The sequence below is a fragment of the Oreochromis niloticus genome, linkage group LG20 (genome assembly GCF_001858045.2).
Source record: "Oreochromis niloticus isolate F11D_XX linkage group LG20, O_niloticus_UMD_NMBU, whole genome shotgun sequence".
Lineage (NCBI taxonomy): Eukaryota > Metazoa > Chordata > Actinopteri > Cichliformes > Cichlidae > Oreochromis > Oreochromis niloticus.
Genome location: NC_031984.2, coordinates 14135202 through 14151640, shown reverse-complemented (window position 1 = coordinate 14151640; position 16439 = coordinate 14135202). Strand labels below are relative to the sequence as shown.

At 41.6% G+C, this 16439-nt stretch overlaps 1 protein-coding gene across 1 annotated transcript in view; it reads right to left on the bottom strand.

Moving 5' to 3' along the window:
- The window catches only part of LOC100712336 (protein bicaudal D homolog 2), a 41350-nt gene that overhangs the window by 11637 nt on the left and 13274 nt on the right, over nucleotides 1–16439 (bottom strand). Inside the window, 7 exon segments of the mRNA XM_019349950.2 lie at nucleotides 1–199; nucleotides 320–523; nucleotides 677–934; nucleotides 2698–2944; nucleotides 3039–3253; nucleotides 4106–4258; nucleotides 12843–13055. Coding sequence (XP_019205495.1) covers nucleotides 1–199; nucleotides 320–523; nucleotides 677–934; nucleotides 2698–2944; nucleotides 3039–3253; nucleotides 4106–4258; nucleotides 12843–13055 — 1489 coding nt within the window.

Here is a 16439-nt window from a genome sequence, read left to right as displayed (position 1 = left end):
GAGAGCGGCGGCCGCGGCCTTCCGGGCTGCTCCGACCACCCTTACCCTCTTTGTAGAAGTCGAGCATGACGCGGTTGGGGGTCTCGTTGTTGCACATGCAGACATGGTTGTAGAGGGTGGCCAGTTCTTCACTGAAGGTGACCAGCTCATCCTGTGCCACACTCAGACTACCCTGAGACTCGCCTGCTACGTCGCTCAACTGAGAACACACCAAACAACAAAAAACGGATTATTTAACTAAAAAAAAAATGAAAAAGCTTTTTAAAAATAAGGCATATATAAAAACATCAAAATAAAAATGTCTAGAGAAACATCTCACCTTGCGCAGCTCTTTCTCAAGCTTGGCTTTCTCTTCTCTCTCTACATGGCTGGTCTTCTCCAGAGTTGCCAGGTTCTCTTTGAGTGTTGTCACATCGGTTGCCAGACGGGTGCGCTCCTCTTCGTAACGCGACTGACAGGCCTGGTATTCTGCTTTCAGAGTCTTCAGTTCCTCCTTCAGCTCTCCTGCCTCTGACACCGCAACCTAGAGAAGCAAGATCACATGCGAGTGTAAATGAAACCCAAACGCGCTGCAAGACATTTGACATTTTTCGGACTTGACCCTATGTAGTTTTCCTGCAGGTTTCAAATTTAATTTGACATTTTGCGCTGCCTACAACGACCACATGCCATTTACCTTGTACTTGCACTCCAGGATCTCAGGTCCGTTGATGTCAACCTCATAATAGTCTACATCTTCGTGGCTATCACGTTCTTTCTCATTATCCAAAGCAGATTGGCGCTCCTTGCTGGCTTGGAGCTTGCGGATGGCATTGAGGTTCTCTGTGAGGCGGTTGACCTTCTCCTGATGCTCTGACAGAGCACCGTTCGCCTGCTCTAGCTGTTTCTGGGAGTCCTGCAGAGTGGACATCAGGTTGACCTTCTCACGCTCCATCTGAGTAGAAATGCAGAGACACAATTAGCAAAAGGACCTTGCCCTGTAACACATGCACTTTTGCAGTTTTTGTTAACTTGCTAATCTGATGAAGGACTCATGTCTTTAAATCATGTTATATATCAGGATCGTCTATCATGTATGTATGAGACGCATATTGCCCACTAGGTCCGACATCAGAATCAGGATGACCTTGACAGTCTGCTGGACTCAGTTCACCTCAGTGCTGGCAGACAGCGTGGTGGTGTCATCTTACACAAAGATGCACACAAAGTTGTGCTTTTGTAAGCACTGAGCTATTTCGGAATCTGCTCTGTAAATAATATTAAAGTATCATGCTCATCTGCATACATAATTTATTATTTCACAATAGCTCGTGAAGATTCATTTCTAAAAGTGACTGCATGCTTAACCAGAGTGGCTCCTTTATTTACATCAGTGGTCACATTAAAAACTGTCAAGACAGTTTATGAGACACCAATGCTTGAAATAGTGTGTATGGGCAGTCAGCACAGCAGTGGTGACCTTATTCCTGCAGAATCTGTCATAAATGCTGAATTGCCAAGTACTAATAAGTTAACTTCCAATGAGTGGATGTTTGGGATTTATCCCTAAAGAAATAAGAATAATATGAGTTGAGACACAAGAGCAGCAGAGTTTGACTAAATGAGTAGGAATGTTTTTTGTTTCCTCTGCTCTGATTGCTGCCAGGAATCTGTGGAGTGATGTGTCAGAAGGTTTTAGTGGGCTGAATAATATGCTGTTGGGTCATATCAAACATGGGATTTTAATCACAGTCTGACAGTCTTTCCATTACAATAGACAGCACTGTGGTGGCTTCAAGTTCCCACATTAATCCAGCAACTATATTTATGTTTGATGAAGGAAGAAAAAAAAAAGACTTAAGCCCTCAGACATCAAAACTATCCACTATCCACAGGTTGCTAGTATTTTCTGGTAACCATGGTGCCCAATCAGTTGTGGCCTTGGACTCATGGAGTGATGATCAAGCAGATGGCAGGTCCTCCGGTGCCACCACCCGCCGCCTTGGGGTCACACGGAGCAGGATATGTGTGCGAGTCCCTGGATTAACTTTGCTGTAAGGGGATTTAGATCCCTGCAGCAGACTGGGGCAAGACAACGCTCCACTGTAAGATGCACCTTCCGTTCAACCAAACATACACTGAGATTTCGGGTCAGCTACACCCAGTTAAAACTGTAGGAGTCCAGCCGCACAGCCCTCCAATAAATTCTAGTGTAAATGCGACAATTTAAAACTTGTAACTTGTAAAAATGTAAAACTATTTTAAAGATATTTATGAGTATTTGGGAATTAATTGCATTTTATACAGACATATTCAACTTCTGCTATTTTGCCAACAAACATAAACAGAGTGAACAAAATAGGATTATTTGTGTAAAAAAAAAAAAAAAAATACACATAAAAAAATCAAACTAAATTTCAAAAGTTGAACATTATAACTTCCAGTATTGGTGAACTATCAGATTACTTTGATCTAAGTGACGCTAATAAACTGGCAACTGTAAACAGTCATAGTTCAAAGTCTAAAAAACCACTTACATGAGCCACTAAACAGGAATTGCATGTCTTTTATTCTAGCGTTTCCTGGTATTAATTCAGCGTATAACTGCATAAAAATGATTCACACCCGATAAGAGAAATTAGCTGAGCAAGCATTGCTATGAAAACTGTATTTTGTATTGTGAGCAGAAAACACAAGCTCTCATGCAGAAACACAAACCTGCATCAGCTGCTGTTTGAGCTTCTGGATCTCTGAGATGTTAAGTTCGCTGAGCAGGTCATCAACAAGGCTGGGCACAGGACGGAAAAGCTCTTCCTTCTTAGGCATGGAGATCCGGTTGTCGTCAGTGATGGCATTGGCCAGTTTGATGAAGCCATTCTCATATCCGTGGAGAGCCTCGTCGTTGTTAGGTTCAGTTGCAGCATCGTCGCTGAACTTGAGACCATCCAGAGAAATGCTGAGAGGACTGAAGAAACAATGTGGAAACTGTATGTTATTAAGAGGGTTTTTTTTTAAGCCTGTTGTGAAGAGTTTGAGAACCTGGTTTCTGTTCCATTTACCTGTTGTACAGAGTGTCTCCAATGTTCATGTAGTGGGACAGCTCTTTCCGCAGGGAAGCTTTCAGCTCACGCTCCGTCTTGATGGTCTCCAGAGCCTCACTCAGTTGACGCTCAGCGATCTCCTTTAGACGGATGGCATCCTCCAGCTGGCTGTTAAGGAACTGAGTGTCCTCCTCTAGGCGACGGATCTCATGCTTCAAACCCTCAAACTCCACCTGGGAGGACAGGAAAACCACTATCATGAGTTTCAGAATCACAGAGGACTACACACTAGAATGCATATCAGCAGCTCCAATTAAAATGAGCCACTAAGCTGTAAAATTGCTCAAGGTTTTTCCTTTTAATTTAGTTTTTAAAGGGAATTTGATTTGGGAATCCTTTTCATTCCCTAAACAGCAGTAATATCTGTATAATTCATGCCATGTCTAATGACTATATAACATTATCCAAGGGGTTAAGAAGAGAATCAAGAGCTCAGGCATAAACAGCATCATCAAGTGGAACTATCCATGCTGTAAATATAGCTGCGCTTTATGTAAAAAGAGGATTTTTTTTAGCTTTCATGGCATTTGAATAAAACCAGGAAATGTTTTGTAGCATGATAGACTCTCTGATATAGCTGCTGCAGGATAGCTGCTGAGTCTGTCAAATGCTCCCACAGCAAGGCATTATGGGAAAACAAGAAGACGCCGAGGATGATTTTAATATCATACTTAAATCTGAATGTTAAAGTGCAAATTTTTTGAGCTTGTATGTAAGAGGGCTACCAAAATCCAGCATACAGTGAATGTATGTTGATAAAGGAGGCGACATGCCTGAAGCCACCAATTTAATTAAGGCTAATCTTCTAAAGCATATGAATCTGCAATATAATGGAAAAATATTTTTAGTTCATTTACATATGCCTAACCACAGAGTGAGCTTCATGATAGCAGTGAAGGCACATTTACTTTATTTTTGCTCTGACACCCATCCCTTTTCATTTTGCTAATATAATTCCACCTGTAAAACAATTTAAATGATTCAGACTTGTGACATGAACAGCAGCAGTGCTGCTCTCTTCTCACCTGACTTTGTTTGAGCATGGACACCTGCTTCTGCAGTGAGATGTTCTCTTCCTCCAGTTCGGTGTAATCCTGCAGCAGACGAGACTCCCTGAACTTGTACTCCTTGATGTCATCGCGCAGCTGATTCCTCTGGAGCTCCACCATCTGGCTGCTCTATAAGGCCAGAGGAGATAGGCGGAGAGAGAAGAAGAAGAGCTGTCAATGACCACTATTTCAATCTTCTTGGGCCTAATGTGAGAGATGCCAAGTGACTGGATATTGTTGCTTTAGTTTAACCTTTTGTGTCACGTGGGCTCTTTAACGCTTTAAGAGCGCCCATCTGGTCAAACTAAATGTGTGCGTGTGTGTTTATGTGCCTCTTTGTGTTCGAGAGGGAGGTGCCAGGTGTCTATCTGGGCAGCGGGCCACAAGTGTGCTTGCCTGCCAGTTCTGATGGCACCAAAGAGACTGAAGCCTACTTATCTCTCCCGGTGACAGCCTTTCAGTGGATAGAAAGCTCTGTAGTGGTCTAATTTTCTAAATAGGAGTCTCATTAGGGTTGATTCCCTGTACGGAAGGACAGAAGGACCATTTCCAGAACAAGAAATGGCATTAATTATCTACATTTCATTGGAAAATTCTCTGATATACTGATATATGCTAGGTTGTGTCCCAGTAAAGCAAAATGCTGGTACAAAAGAAAAAAAAAAAGCATGCAAAGAGTCATTATGTCAATAGTGTGATTGCTTAGCAGTTATTGCATGATAGCATGATGTTTCTGATAGACTCCAAGTGCAGTTTGATCCCTCTTTCTGTGTAGAAAAGGCACCATTAATTATAAAAAGGGTTAGAGAGGTAAACGGCATGCCCTTCCCCCACTTGAAGACACCAGCAAACTAAAAGCGGATCCGGTCAGCCCTGCTGAGCCACCCATGCCCTTACTAGCTTGTTTAATGCTTTTTTGTTATTGCTGTTGATTCATTCCAACGCACAAGTAATCAGGACTTAGGCGAGAAACATCGCAGCTTTCAGGTGAAATAAGTAGATACTCGCTAACAGCTGTTGGGCCCCGTGCCTTTTTAACTAAGTGAGCATGCACATGTAACTACTGGATGGCAAAGGTTCAATCCACACACACCTAAAAAAATCTGCGTATATTTACATTTGTTTCTCAGAAAGAGAAGAATAGCAGCCTCTATGTTTTGGATTTGCATGTGTGTTTGCGTGCTGGTATATATGTGATGCATGTCCTTCCCTTGGCAGCGATAACCTAACACCAGAGGAACAATTAGCCTCCCAATCCCTAGCCAGGTGGCCCCTTCCTCTCATGCCATCGCCATGTGTCCAAATCACAATCCTTGCTCTCAGATCCTTTCAGGATAAAAGGAGTCACTCCTGAGAGGTTTCCTATTAGCTGACTTTCTCATATCGGCATCCTGTCAAAACTGAATTCACATCAGTGAGATTTGTAATGGAAGCAGAGTGAGGTAATAGCACCTTTTAGTCTAATATGCACAGAAACCATCCAGAGAAGTGAACTACAGGAGTCGCACATAGCTCATAACTGAGTACAGTATCTTTATTACATAATTAAACTGTTTTAAAAGTAAACAATAATTCGTCCTTCTAAAAAAACACATCTCAATAATATGTCTCAGGAGACTATTTTTTGTGATTCTTTTTGGAATTAGAATTTACTTGCTTACTAAAAAAAACCCAGATATGTTGCTAAATCCCCAGTGATGACGAGTACACGCATCCTGTCCTCCCTGTGTAATAATTAATCACTTTTTGCAGACCTGGGCTAAAGCTGACGTTTGAAGGTGCATTAAAATTCATCAGGGTTTTGGGCATGTCTAATGAGTGTGGGTGTTTGCTGTGCAAAAGCCCTGATGTCGGTGCATTGCTAAATAATGCATGAGCTTCCGCACAGCTCTGTCCTGCCACTAAGCTTCTGCAGAGTGGTTCTGACTTCTGAGCAAGAGCTAAATTAAAGAAAAAATAAAAATAAAAGGAGCTTTGGAGAAATTCAAAATAATATTAGATTAAAAGATTCGAATGTTTCATTAAGGCTCAGGCGAGCTGTGTCAGCTGGCTTTCAGGTCACTTTCTTGTCAGGGTTATGTGCCTCAGCTGGAGGGTCAGTGCTGTTTGGTCCAAATGAATACAAGCTGCCGCTGAACCTGATTAAGATCCCACTCCATTCTGATTTAAATGCATGGCAGGGTCTTAACCTTTCACCTTGCTTCTACATCCTCTGCTACACTGAGCCCCTCAAAGACTGAGAACAGGGTAACAGCCTGGCTGTGTGACAGAAAATGTAAGTAAAGGCTGTAGTGGCCACATGTGCTCCTGCTACAAAGAACAAATAACATTTAACTGGGAGAGAGAAATGAGGCTCCCTGGGGGATGTTTTTGATAATTCACAATAATGTGGGTGTGTGTGGCTGTGAGGTGCGACATTGTGAAGGCAATTTGTGGTGCCGCCAAAGGAGAGCGGTGACAAGGCGTCGCGATCACAGGCTTAAGTGTGGTTTGTAACTGTTGTCACTACAGGTGACGTCTGGACAGCTGCCTTAAAAAACAGCCATGTACCAGCCACCCACACCCACCCACACCCACACACACCCACCCACACACACACACACACACCCACAGACAAATGTGCCACTTTATGCAAAGTGGGTGGCAGCAAAAACACCAGGTTGTTAAGCCGCGCTGCATAATTATAGCAAAGGCACGAGATATTATATATTTAAAACAGAGATGGGGTAGTGTGTGCATGTGCACAGACTACACACAGCAGAGTTGTGAACATTCAAGGTCATACAGTCAGGAGCAAGAGAGAGAGACATAGAGAGACACAGAGCATCTTCCAGCTAGACCGTTTAAACTCTCTCCATTTCAAATCTCGAGCTTTCTTGTCACCAGTAAACTGCTTTTGACAGCATAGAAAGGCTGAGCCCACTTAAATCTCACCAGAGCTCCGCGCAATTTCCAAATGTGTTTGAGCCACTCTAACCTCTACTTATATGAGAAATGGTTCCATCAGCCAGTAAGCCACAGACGCAAAGTTTCCGGATTAACACAAGTGTAGATTAGGAATGTTTTAATGCTTTGTTAAAGGCCCTGCTGTGTTCTTAATAACACCAGAGAATCCATTTTTACTAGTCTCTTACCCAGGCTTTGCTTCCCTGAAAGCGTTGCCTAGACTCCCAGATGTCACAGAGTTGTAGTATTTATATTACAGCACAGACAGGCCTGCTATGAATATATTTTTTATCCTCTTCCTGCTCCTTCTCTTAACACACTCACTCCACTGACCTCAATTTCACTCTATATCCTCACTTTGCACATATTCATTTTTTTCCCCATAAACATACACAAAGTGCAGAGAAGCTCCCAGATGACCTGAAGCAAAGTGCACATCAGCTTAATACTATTTTTTTAACCCCTTTTCTCAGCTTCTTTTTCTGACACCGCTAACACTGCTGCTTTCATTTCCCAACTCCCACCTCTGCTCTTGCATCCCAGAGTGCTGTAAGAGGCAGTGTGATAAACTGTAGCCCTATCATATCTCTCTATCAGATAAAACCAAGACTGGACAAGTTCAGTGATTATAAAAAGAAAATAACAAAAACTTTAAATGCCCTGCAGTCTCTAAAGTAACTCAAGGTCATGCCAGCTCATGTTTAGTCTAACTAAACTTGCAGCCAAAGCCATCTCTTAAGAAGAAACGAAGAATAAATCACAGATGAACTCAACCCCCCCAGTATAACTTCAAACACAGCAAAGGAAAAATAAAGCCTAAGGGCATCCTACTGCTGTCAACACCAAGAATGTGGGAGAAAGTAAAACTGCTTTTATCCTCCTTCCTGTTGCAACTAACTGTCATTCTGTTCATCTTACCCAGACTCCATTAGGAAGCAAAAACACAGCCAAGGTCACACTTTTCACTCAGACTGTGAAAAACTAAAATGTGAATGGAACCTGGTGAATGAGTGGCTGGTGGTACTTAGCACAATGTGACACTGTGGAAAAGTCCACAGGGTGTACAGTGGATTAGTGTTTTTGAGGTCATTTGGATGAGAGTGCAGAAGAGTGAACAAATGTGTTTACACCCATTAGTTTAAGTGAACGTGTAGGCCAATGGGTTTGTTGTTGATTTATTAACTACCATGAAAAACCTGACTGGTGCTTGGAAGTACAAGCTTAAACGAAGAATGCATGTTCAAAGCTTTATGTCATAACTTGACAAAAAGATTCAGGCAAATTTATCTGCCATTTTTTTGTCATAATCTTACTTAACAACAAAGTGTGAAACTACCCAGATGCATCAAATGCTCCCTAAGAAAGCCTGAGTCTAGAAGAGAAGCAGCTAGCTAAAGTGATAATGTTGATTCTCTAATTAACCCACATAATATCTGGAGGGTTTGACTAGGATGTAGATCACTTGTGACAGCAGTAGTAACCATGGCTTGTGTAAAAAGATCAAGGTCAATCTGGCTTGTATCTGGCTTTGGTGTTTTCACACCTCTTCTACTACTGATTATTTTCTGAGAACTAATTTTTAAACCTTTTCCTAGCATATAGCCTCCCTATCTTGTCAGTACAGCAGGACAAGAGTTGATCTGTCTTGGAATTAATGCAAGAAGAAAAAATAGGGCAGTCAACACCAACACCGCAGAGCCCTCTTTGAGTCCTATTCCATTAACCTCATGTCAGATGATAATGGCGAACAAAGAGCATCCCCTCTTGGATCGCTCTAACACTCAACTCTGACCTTACAATAATCAATGTAAAGCTGCAGCACAGCTGTAACATCCTGCATCAAAGGCTCTGTTCTACTATTGCACCACTGAAAAGCAGGTGTTTTATTTTCTATTTGTTTTAGCAGAGGTCTTCAACACGTTGAGCATAACCCTCTACCCTCTTCCAACCTGTTCAATCTCATCTCATCAGTGCAGACACCTCCCTTTTCTTAATCCCCCGCTACTCTGTCAGGTGTTTAATCCAGATAGTTAAACAGCACTTAAATTAAAGGGTGGGGGGGTGTAGGCCGATGCTTAATGTCATTTACTGTGCCAATGAAGTGGAAAAACCAGTCATGTTTAACATTTGAATGGCTTCTACATTATGGTAACAGATAAAACAGCACAACACCCAACTTAATAGTGAGAGAGAGAGATGGTTCAAGCATGTGAAATATCAAAAGACAACAATAGACCTGAAGTGAAAGCACAAGCAAGTGTGTCAACACAACATCCTGACTCATGCAAAAGAAACTGTGTACTATAAGCAATCACTGAAAGCACAATTATGCTGGGGTGGAAACACTCTAAGAGACTGAAGAGTGAGCAGAGATGGAGTGAATTACACTGGTAACATTTTGACCCTTTTTTCTTCATCTTTGCTTGATAATTTCCTGAAAGGCATGCAGTGGAGGTTCCCATTCTGTGAGGCATCGTCGGAGGCACATTCCTCTCATGACACGAGATTGAATTTAATGAAGTCATGCCTATTAGAGTGCGCCTCCCCACAATGGTACTGGCTCTTTGTGTGGATATAATCCTGTAGACTGCAGTGTAGCAGTGAAATGTGTCTTATCAGTGCTTTGGGCTAACATTTGAGTCTTTGGCATGGGAGAGTGCCTGGTAGGCTTAAATGTGTGGCATGTAAACAGGCTGAAAACCAGCAACTAAAATGGCTATAAATGAACTGTGCTACAGAGAGGTAAAATCCATTTATAATGAGTGATGCTTCCACATTCATGGACTGTGATGCTTTTCTTATAGTTGAAATTGTGATTCTCATGCCTTTTGTAATTCTTTAAGCGATCTTAATTCCACTCCAAATAAAATAGCTTTTCAGAGGAACCTTGTAGAATTGCAGGAGTAAAAAAATAAATAAAATAAAATACATAAACTTCACTTTGAAACAAACACAAAGGCCTACAACCCAACTGTCAGCTGCATTCCATGAAAAAAAGAAAGAAAAATTGAGTCATTCAGTCACACTCCTTTCTCAATTCGATTAGCCATCCAGTCTGGGAAAAGCAGGACAGTCCTCAATTTTCCTTGGATTTAGTCCCATTAAGCGTTTCTCGTTCTCTAACGGATTTTAGGCCCCCTTGTCTTTCTCTCATACCATTCTTATCATCTCCAAGGGCTCTCCTCCTCCTCCTCCTCTCCCAGCCTAAGCTTTGGGGCTAATTTGAAATCCAAGAGACAAAGGCCTCTTTCAGTCATGTCAGTCCACTCACAATGCCAGCCTCAGTGCCCAGGCTGCCTCTATTTGCCTGCCAGACACACTCCTAGCACCCACCAACGTACAGTTGGAAGGACATCATTATCTCCCATACATGGTGTGAATTACACTCCAGACCCTTTTATCTAACCAATTAGAACTGTCCGGGGCCCATTGCTATGCAACAGTGTTTATAAAGGGAATGGCACCTGCAGAAAGGCCAAGGAGACCACCAGTGCAACACCAGTTACAGCTGTACATGCGACATGCAGCAAAGGCTGTATTTGCTTTTCTCTCAAAGATTCAACTAAAGATTTAAGAGGCATGTTATCAGTAATTATGTTTGAGCTGGAAACTGATGAATGAATGGAAGCTGGAGGAAGGTTTTATGAAGAGGAACTCCTCCTCTGTTACAAAAACATTTCTAGTGGGGCACATCTGGCTTCAATAATGTTCGAATTATACCAGTGTAGATGCAGAGCTGAGCAGCAGCTGACCTAATTATAGTGGAATTTAGAGCTTTCTGGAACTTAAGTCGTTGTGCGGGACATGCCATTTTTAAGTCTTTCACTAATCTGAGGAAGAAACACTGCTGACATCTGTGTCAAGCAGATGTCTACCAAAGTCTTGGGACTCAGGAGGGGAGTCCTTCACCCTCCCAATTACCAACTTGACCTGCAAAACAGCAGACTCAGCTAAATCTGCTGTGCATAAACACAACAAGATTAGTTCCCATTAGCTATCAGAACAGACAGAAACAAAAACAGGCATCCTTAATATCACACTGCAGAATATAGGCCTATCGTTGAGTGCTGAACACCATATATGTATGGAACGGGTATAGCAACACTAATCTTTCATACATCTATTGATCCACCTCCTGAATCCTATCCCAAGGTGTCATTTGAGTGAATGGGACAGACCCAGCGATAGAGCTAACACTGATCTTTTAACTTTCAAAATAAAAAGTGCTCTCTGACATGTGAAGCACCCAACCTAGAGCTGTGAGTGCAAATAAATTCCCCTTTCAAATCAGCATGCAATTAGCATTAGCATTACTCCGCTTCTTTCTTTGACACGAAGCCAAACTCTTCAAACAACTTGTGACTTTAGATTCCCTCTTTAGTATTCCTGCCTTGATTTGCCCGTCAAGGGAGCGAGGAGCTCGAATGGTGAAAGCTTCCCTCTGCCTTCCTGTCAGCCTCTGTTACTGTTTTTTACTTTTGTGTCTCCCCGTCTTTGTGTCAAAAGTCCTTCCCTAAAGCGCAGCGTGATTTAAATATACGGTCTGCTCTTGTAATTTTAACCTCCTCTTCACCAACTGAATCACACAACATTGGACATACATGATCATTGGCAATTAACATGAACTACATACACTATGTGCTGTGCAATTGTCTCTTCTAATGAGGGCAAATTAGCAGTGAGTATATGTAAATTGAAGCAGTAAAAGAGGGAGACATTGTCCAAATTGGGACACATACAAAGGTTTGTATAATGATATGTATGATAAAGTGCAGGAATGTGCAAAGGGTGTGCTCAGTATTGAGAAATAACTTCCTTGTGCTTCTGGTTATCAGAAATGGGCTTGTCTAAGGTGGGGTTTTTATAATGTTTTATTTTATAATGTTACTAATGTCAGAGTTAAGGCAGCAGTCCCATGCAGTGGTTCACACAAATTAAACATTATTAGAATAATTATTCAATTATCTAACACCTTTTGTAACAGAGCATATTTCCCATGGTCTCAGTATTTTCCTGTAAAAAACAACTCCACCCTGGACTGCATAAGGTACGAAAGACAACACATTAGGCTTAAAGGCAAGGTGTTTCTAGTCATTAGAGAACGTTTAATCTTGTCTTGGCATGTCAAAAAGCAGACTCTGCAATTGCACCCTGCATAACAGAGGATTGGACAGCAATGTCAGTCAAATAAAGGTACTGTAGGTGTACATCACAAGTCTCAACAACCAACTGAAACTAATGCAAAAATGAAAAGCCAAATGATTACTCTGGAGAAAAATTATACCAGGATAGGGATAGATAAGAATATCTGTTTGTTTTCTGCAGCTTTTGCAGAAAGATAAAATGCATCAGGTGATAAATGATCAACCCTCAATGTTCTAAAAAGCAGGTTAGAGCAATACTGTTTCTGCAAGTTACTGCAATACTGAAGTGCTGAAGTGACTTCACCTTTAGAGAATATTAGGAACATCTATGTTACATCTCTGATCAAACAACAAATGAATTTGTCTGTGAAGGTTCTCAGTCATCCAGGTCATCGTAGTCAAAGGAGCTTGCAAAGAAAAGCGTCTGGACTTCTTTAAGTTGCTTGAAGTTGCATTTGACCTTAGAACTGAAGAAGCTTCTCGGATGAGAGGTGAAACGTCTTCAAGCAACTTAAAGAAGTCCAGACGCTTTTCTTTGCAAGCTCCTTTAACAACAAATTAATTTCAAAACTCATTTAGAAATTAGGAACAGAACAGTGGTGGGATTTTGGTTCTCCCTTTACCTCTCTCAAATCTTGACTGATGGCATTAAGGCGTTCATTCTCAGACTGGGTGTTGGTGAGGATGTTGCGTGTCTGCCGGAGCTCGTTCTGCAGCTCAAGGACTCTCTGTTCATAGTAGGCTTCCTTACAGGCCGACTCCTGGATCAGAGACTCTTCTCGGCTCTCTCCATCTGCTGCCACCTTCCTGTGGTTGGAGTAGGCTTGTCCAAAGGCCTGGAGATACAGTGAAAGAAGAGACGGTTGCTGGTTTGAAACTATAGTGTCATGGGGTTGTTAAGAATATTTAGAGACTTGTGTATGAAGCATCAATAGACATTTTCATTTTCATCTATCAGGTTTGTGACTGACAAAAGTTTATTTGTGATTCAACCTTTCTAGAACGACAATGATCTCTTCTACTGTGGTTTAGCCGAGGCTCAAAAACCTCCCCAAAAATACTGCAGTTGCTCTGTAGAGATAATCAGTCAGGCTCCATCTGGGCTGCATGATCCTGTCTTCCCCCATTTCCTCCCCCTCTCTCCTCTGTTAGCTGCAGGATATTGGCCTGCATGTACTGTGCAGTGACTCCACAGATGGAAAAACCAAACAGGAAAAGTAGAGCAAATGCACTAGTGTCTGGGTGATCACGAGATCCTGTATTCTAATGCTCTTAATACCTTAGGAGATCATAACAGAGTAAAGAAAGGTCAACAGATATTATTTGATTTTGCAGACTGCATGAAGGGGATGAACTTATGAAGATTAAACAACTATGGAGAACTTACGAGCTAAAGCCTCTACATTCTATGAGAGGCAGTCTATTTAAAGGCTGTGAATAGCAGTTTGTGCAATATGAAACAGACTGCTTCATTAATATAAGTGCTAATTTGCTATAACCTCCAAGGCAGAAGCCACAAACACAAAGTGACACGGCGACCTTTACTGCAGCAGAATCTAGGTTAGGCTACACTTTCGCTTCTCAAAATAATCACCTCATGATTACAGATTTCATTTTCAATCCTGTACCCGCTGGTGATCGGATGGGCATTCTGATTCTCATCTTGCCTCACAGCTCGAGTGCAGGCGGTAATCTGAAATCACCTGAGGCACTGAATCTGACCTTGTTTGCAGCTGCAGCACACTCTCTCCTCTCTCTGACTGCCTATGCCATTATACTGCACGTGACTAGCTGCTGCAGGATTTTCTCTGTGTGACTGTGTATCGTATTAATCCCAGTAATTCCTTTAGATAGAGGCAAATCAGGAAATTTGTATTAGTCAAACTGACCTACTTCCAGGATTTAAGAGGTATATGTGACTGAAAAACTAGTTTAATGGGTTACAGTGGAGCATGACATCATTGCTTTAGCAGTTTGGCTAGCATAGCTTTTACATTTCAGGAAAGATGATGACTGAAGCAGAAACTTGGCAAGAAAGAACTGACAGTGTTTCATTTAGAAGCATCTCTGTTATTGGCTAACAAATGTAAATATCTTAATTTTTCTACAAGTAAAACTTCTATATACAACAATGTCACCACCATAACTAAACGTACTAAAAAAAATTACAAAATACTTTTCAATTATTCAAATTAAACATCAATTGTTAACACTTTTATCCAATTAGATTAAAGCTCATCCAGCGCACAATCACAATTCACAGGTTACTGCCTGCAAAACAACAAACATGACACGACTGTCGAAGATCCATTGGCTGATCAGTGTGAGCAAATTTCACTACAATCCCACTGATACTGTAGGAGGAGTCGCAATTCTTGTGAACTGTGCAGGGACAGATTACGGTCGCCGTAGTGTAAGCTCATTGGTCCTTCAGCCAGATGAGTTAGTAGGGAAAAAACATAACCCACACATTGACTGACTATTTGCATTTAGCCTAGAAGTGCTCTGAACAGAAAATGCCCTGTAAGAACAAGAAAAATACTACTGTGATTTGACCACATATAACCAGTGTTCATAGTTGTTCGCCTTTTATTTGCAGCTCTAGATAAAAGTATCACTTAAATACGTGTCTGCATAACTCCCCCATCTGCCTCCTTTCTCCAAATCAAATCATCAATCAGCAGGAGGCTGCATTTTATTAGAAAGTCATTAGAAAAGACAGGATTAACCCAATCAGTAATCAGGAGAATCCCATCATTATAATCTTGATGCATAGGTTTTATTGAATAAGACTCCAATCAATCCAATCTACGAGGCCTGCCCTTCAAACATGCAGAGCCACTAGTCAAAAACCCAGTGACCCAAGGCCTTTAATCTCCGCTCCCCAAGCGTGGGTTTAGGCTACTTTAAAGGAGGGCAAATTGGGGCTGCACGCGACCAAGCCTATTATCTCACAGTGAGCTGCCCACCCAGTTTATAATTCATCTTTAGCTTACCATATGTTGTAGTTTTATTAACATTGGACATGCGAATGTGGATTATTAATCTCTTATAAAGCTAATCAAAGATGGGTCTTTAGTTATTAGTGAGCTGTGTGGACTGGATTTCACACAGATGAGAATATAAAAGAGGAGCCAATAATTCAAAAGATTTATCCCTCCACAAACCCCAGACGACAGCATACATTATGGGCTGGTCATACCCTAGGCTGAGATCATAGTACATCATAGTGCATGATCACTGGTGATGATAAAGCTTCATGTGATAGAGGAACTGACAAAATTAGTCCAGTCACATCTGATTTTTGTTTTTTTCCCCCCTCATATGACAGTGTTGTCTGATTACTTCCTCTTACATTTCTCTCACCCTAACAGGATCTAACAACCCAAGTCACAAGATTAATGAAGACAGATGCGTGGGCGCATAAATGCAGACTACTGAAGAAGGAAGCAAGCTGCCATGTTTCTAGTCTTAGACAAAGCTTATATCAAATTACTGGTTTCTCTGAGATGTTTGCATTTATGAGTTAAACTAAAACAGTCATCTGCAAACTTATCTTTCTCCAAAACAAATGTTGCTATGGCAGATTGTCCTCTGATAGGAGAGTCTTGGATTTAACAAAGGCTGTTTAAACATGTTTGAACATGGTGAGATGACTGCCTTGTCCTCCAACCTGACCAAGGACGCAGCCTTTAGTGACACTGATTAGACGCTGAGACAAATCAGGACTCAAAGATCAATCACACCTCTCTGCTTTTTGATCTCTGCTCAGGAATCGCTAAACACTTGCTTCTGAACACGACCGCTACTTAGTAATCTTCAATGCCTTATGTGGTAAAGGAAGAATATACAGTAGGTCACATAGTTCATTCTGGTTTTCTCAGCCAGAATCCTGCTGCATGGGCTTCTCTAATCCAGTGAGTCAAGAGCACAAGGGAGATGGGCTTTGGGTCTCCATCAGGTAACAAACAGATCGATACAGCCGGGCTCAGAGCCCCCGTGGAGCTGAAGTACACATCTAAAATTCTATTTTCAGTTCCCTTTCCACTGGCGAAAAAAAGTGTTTCCGTGGCATGAAGGAAGAACAACGTGATCTACAAAGATACAGTTACTGGAGACCCTCTGGAAAGGAGATTAAGAACAATAGGCTCCAAAGCACAGGGATGGATTTGCAAGGGCAGGAAGTCTTTTTGAAGACTTAGTAACAAAACCCAATTAGA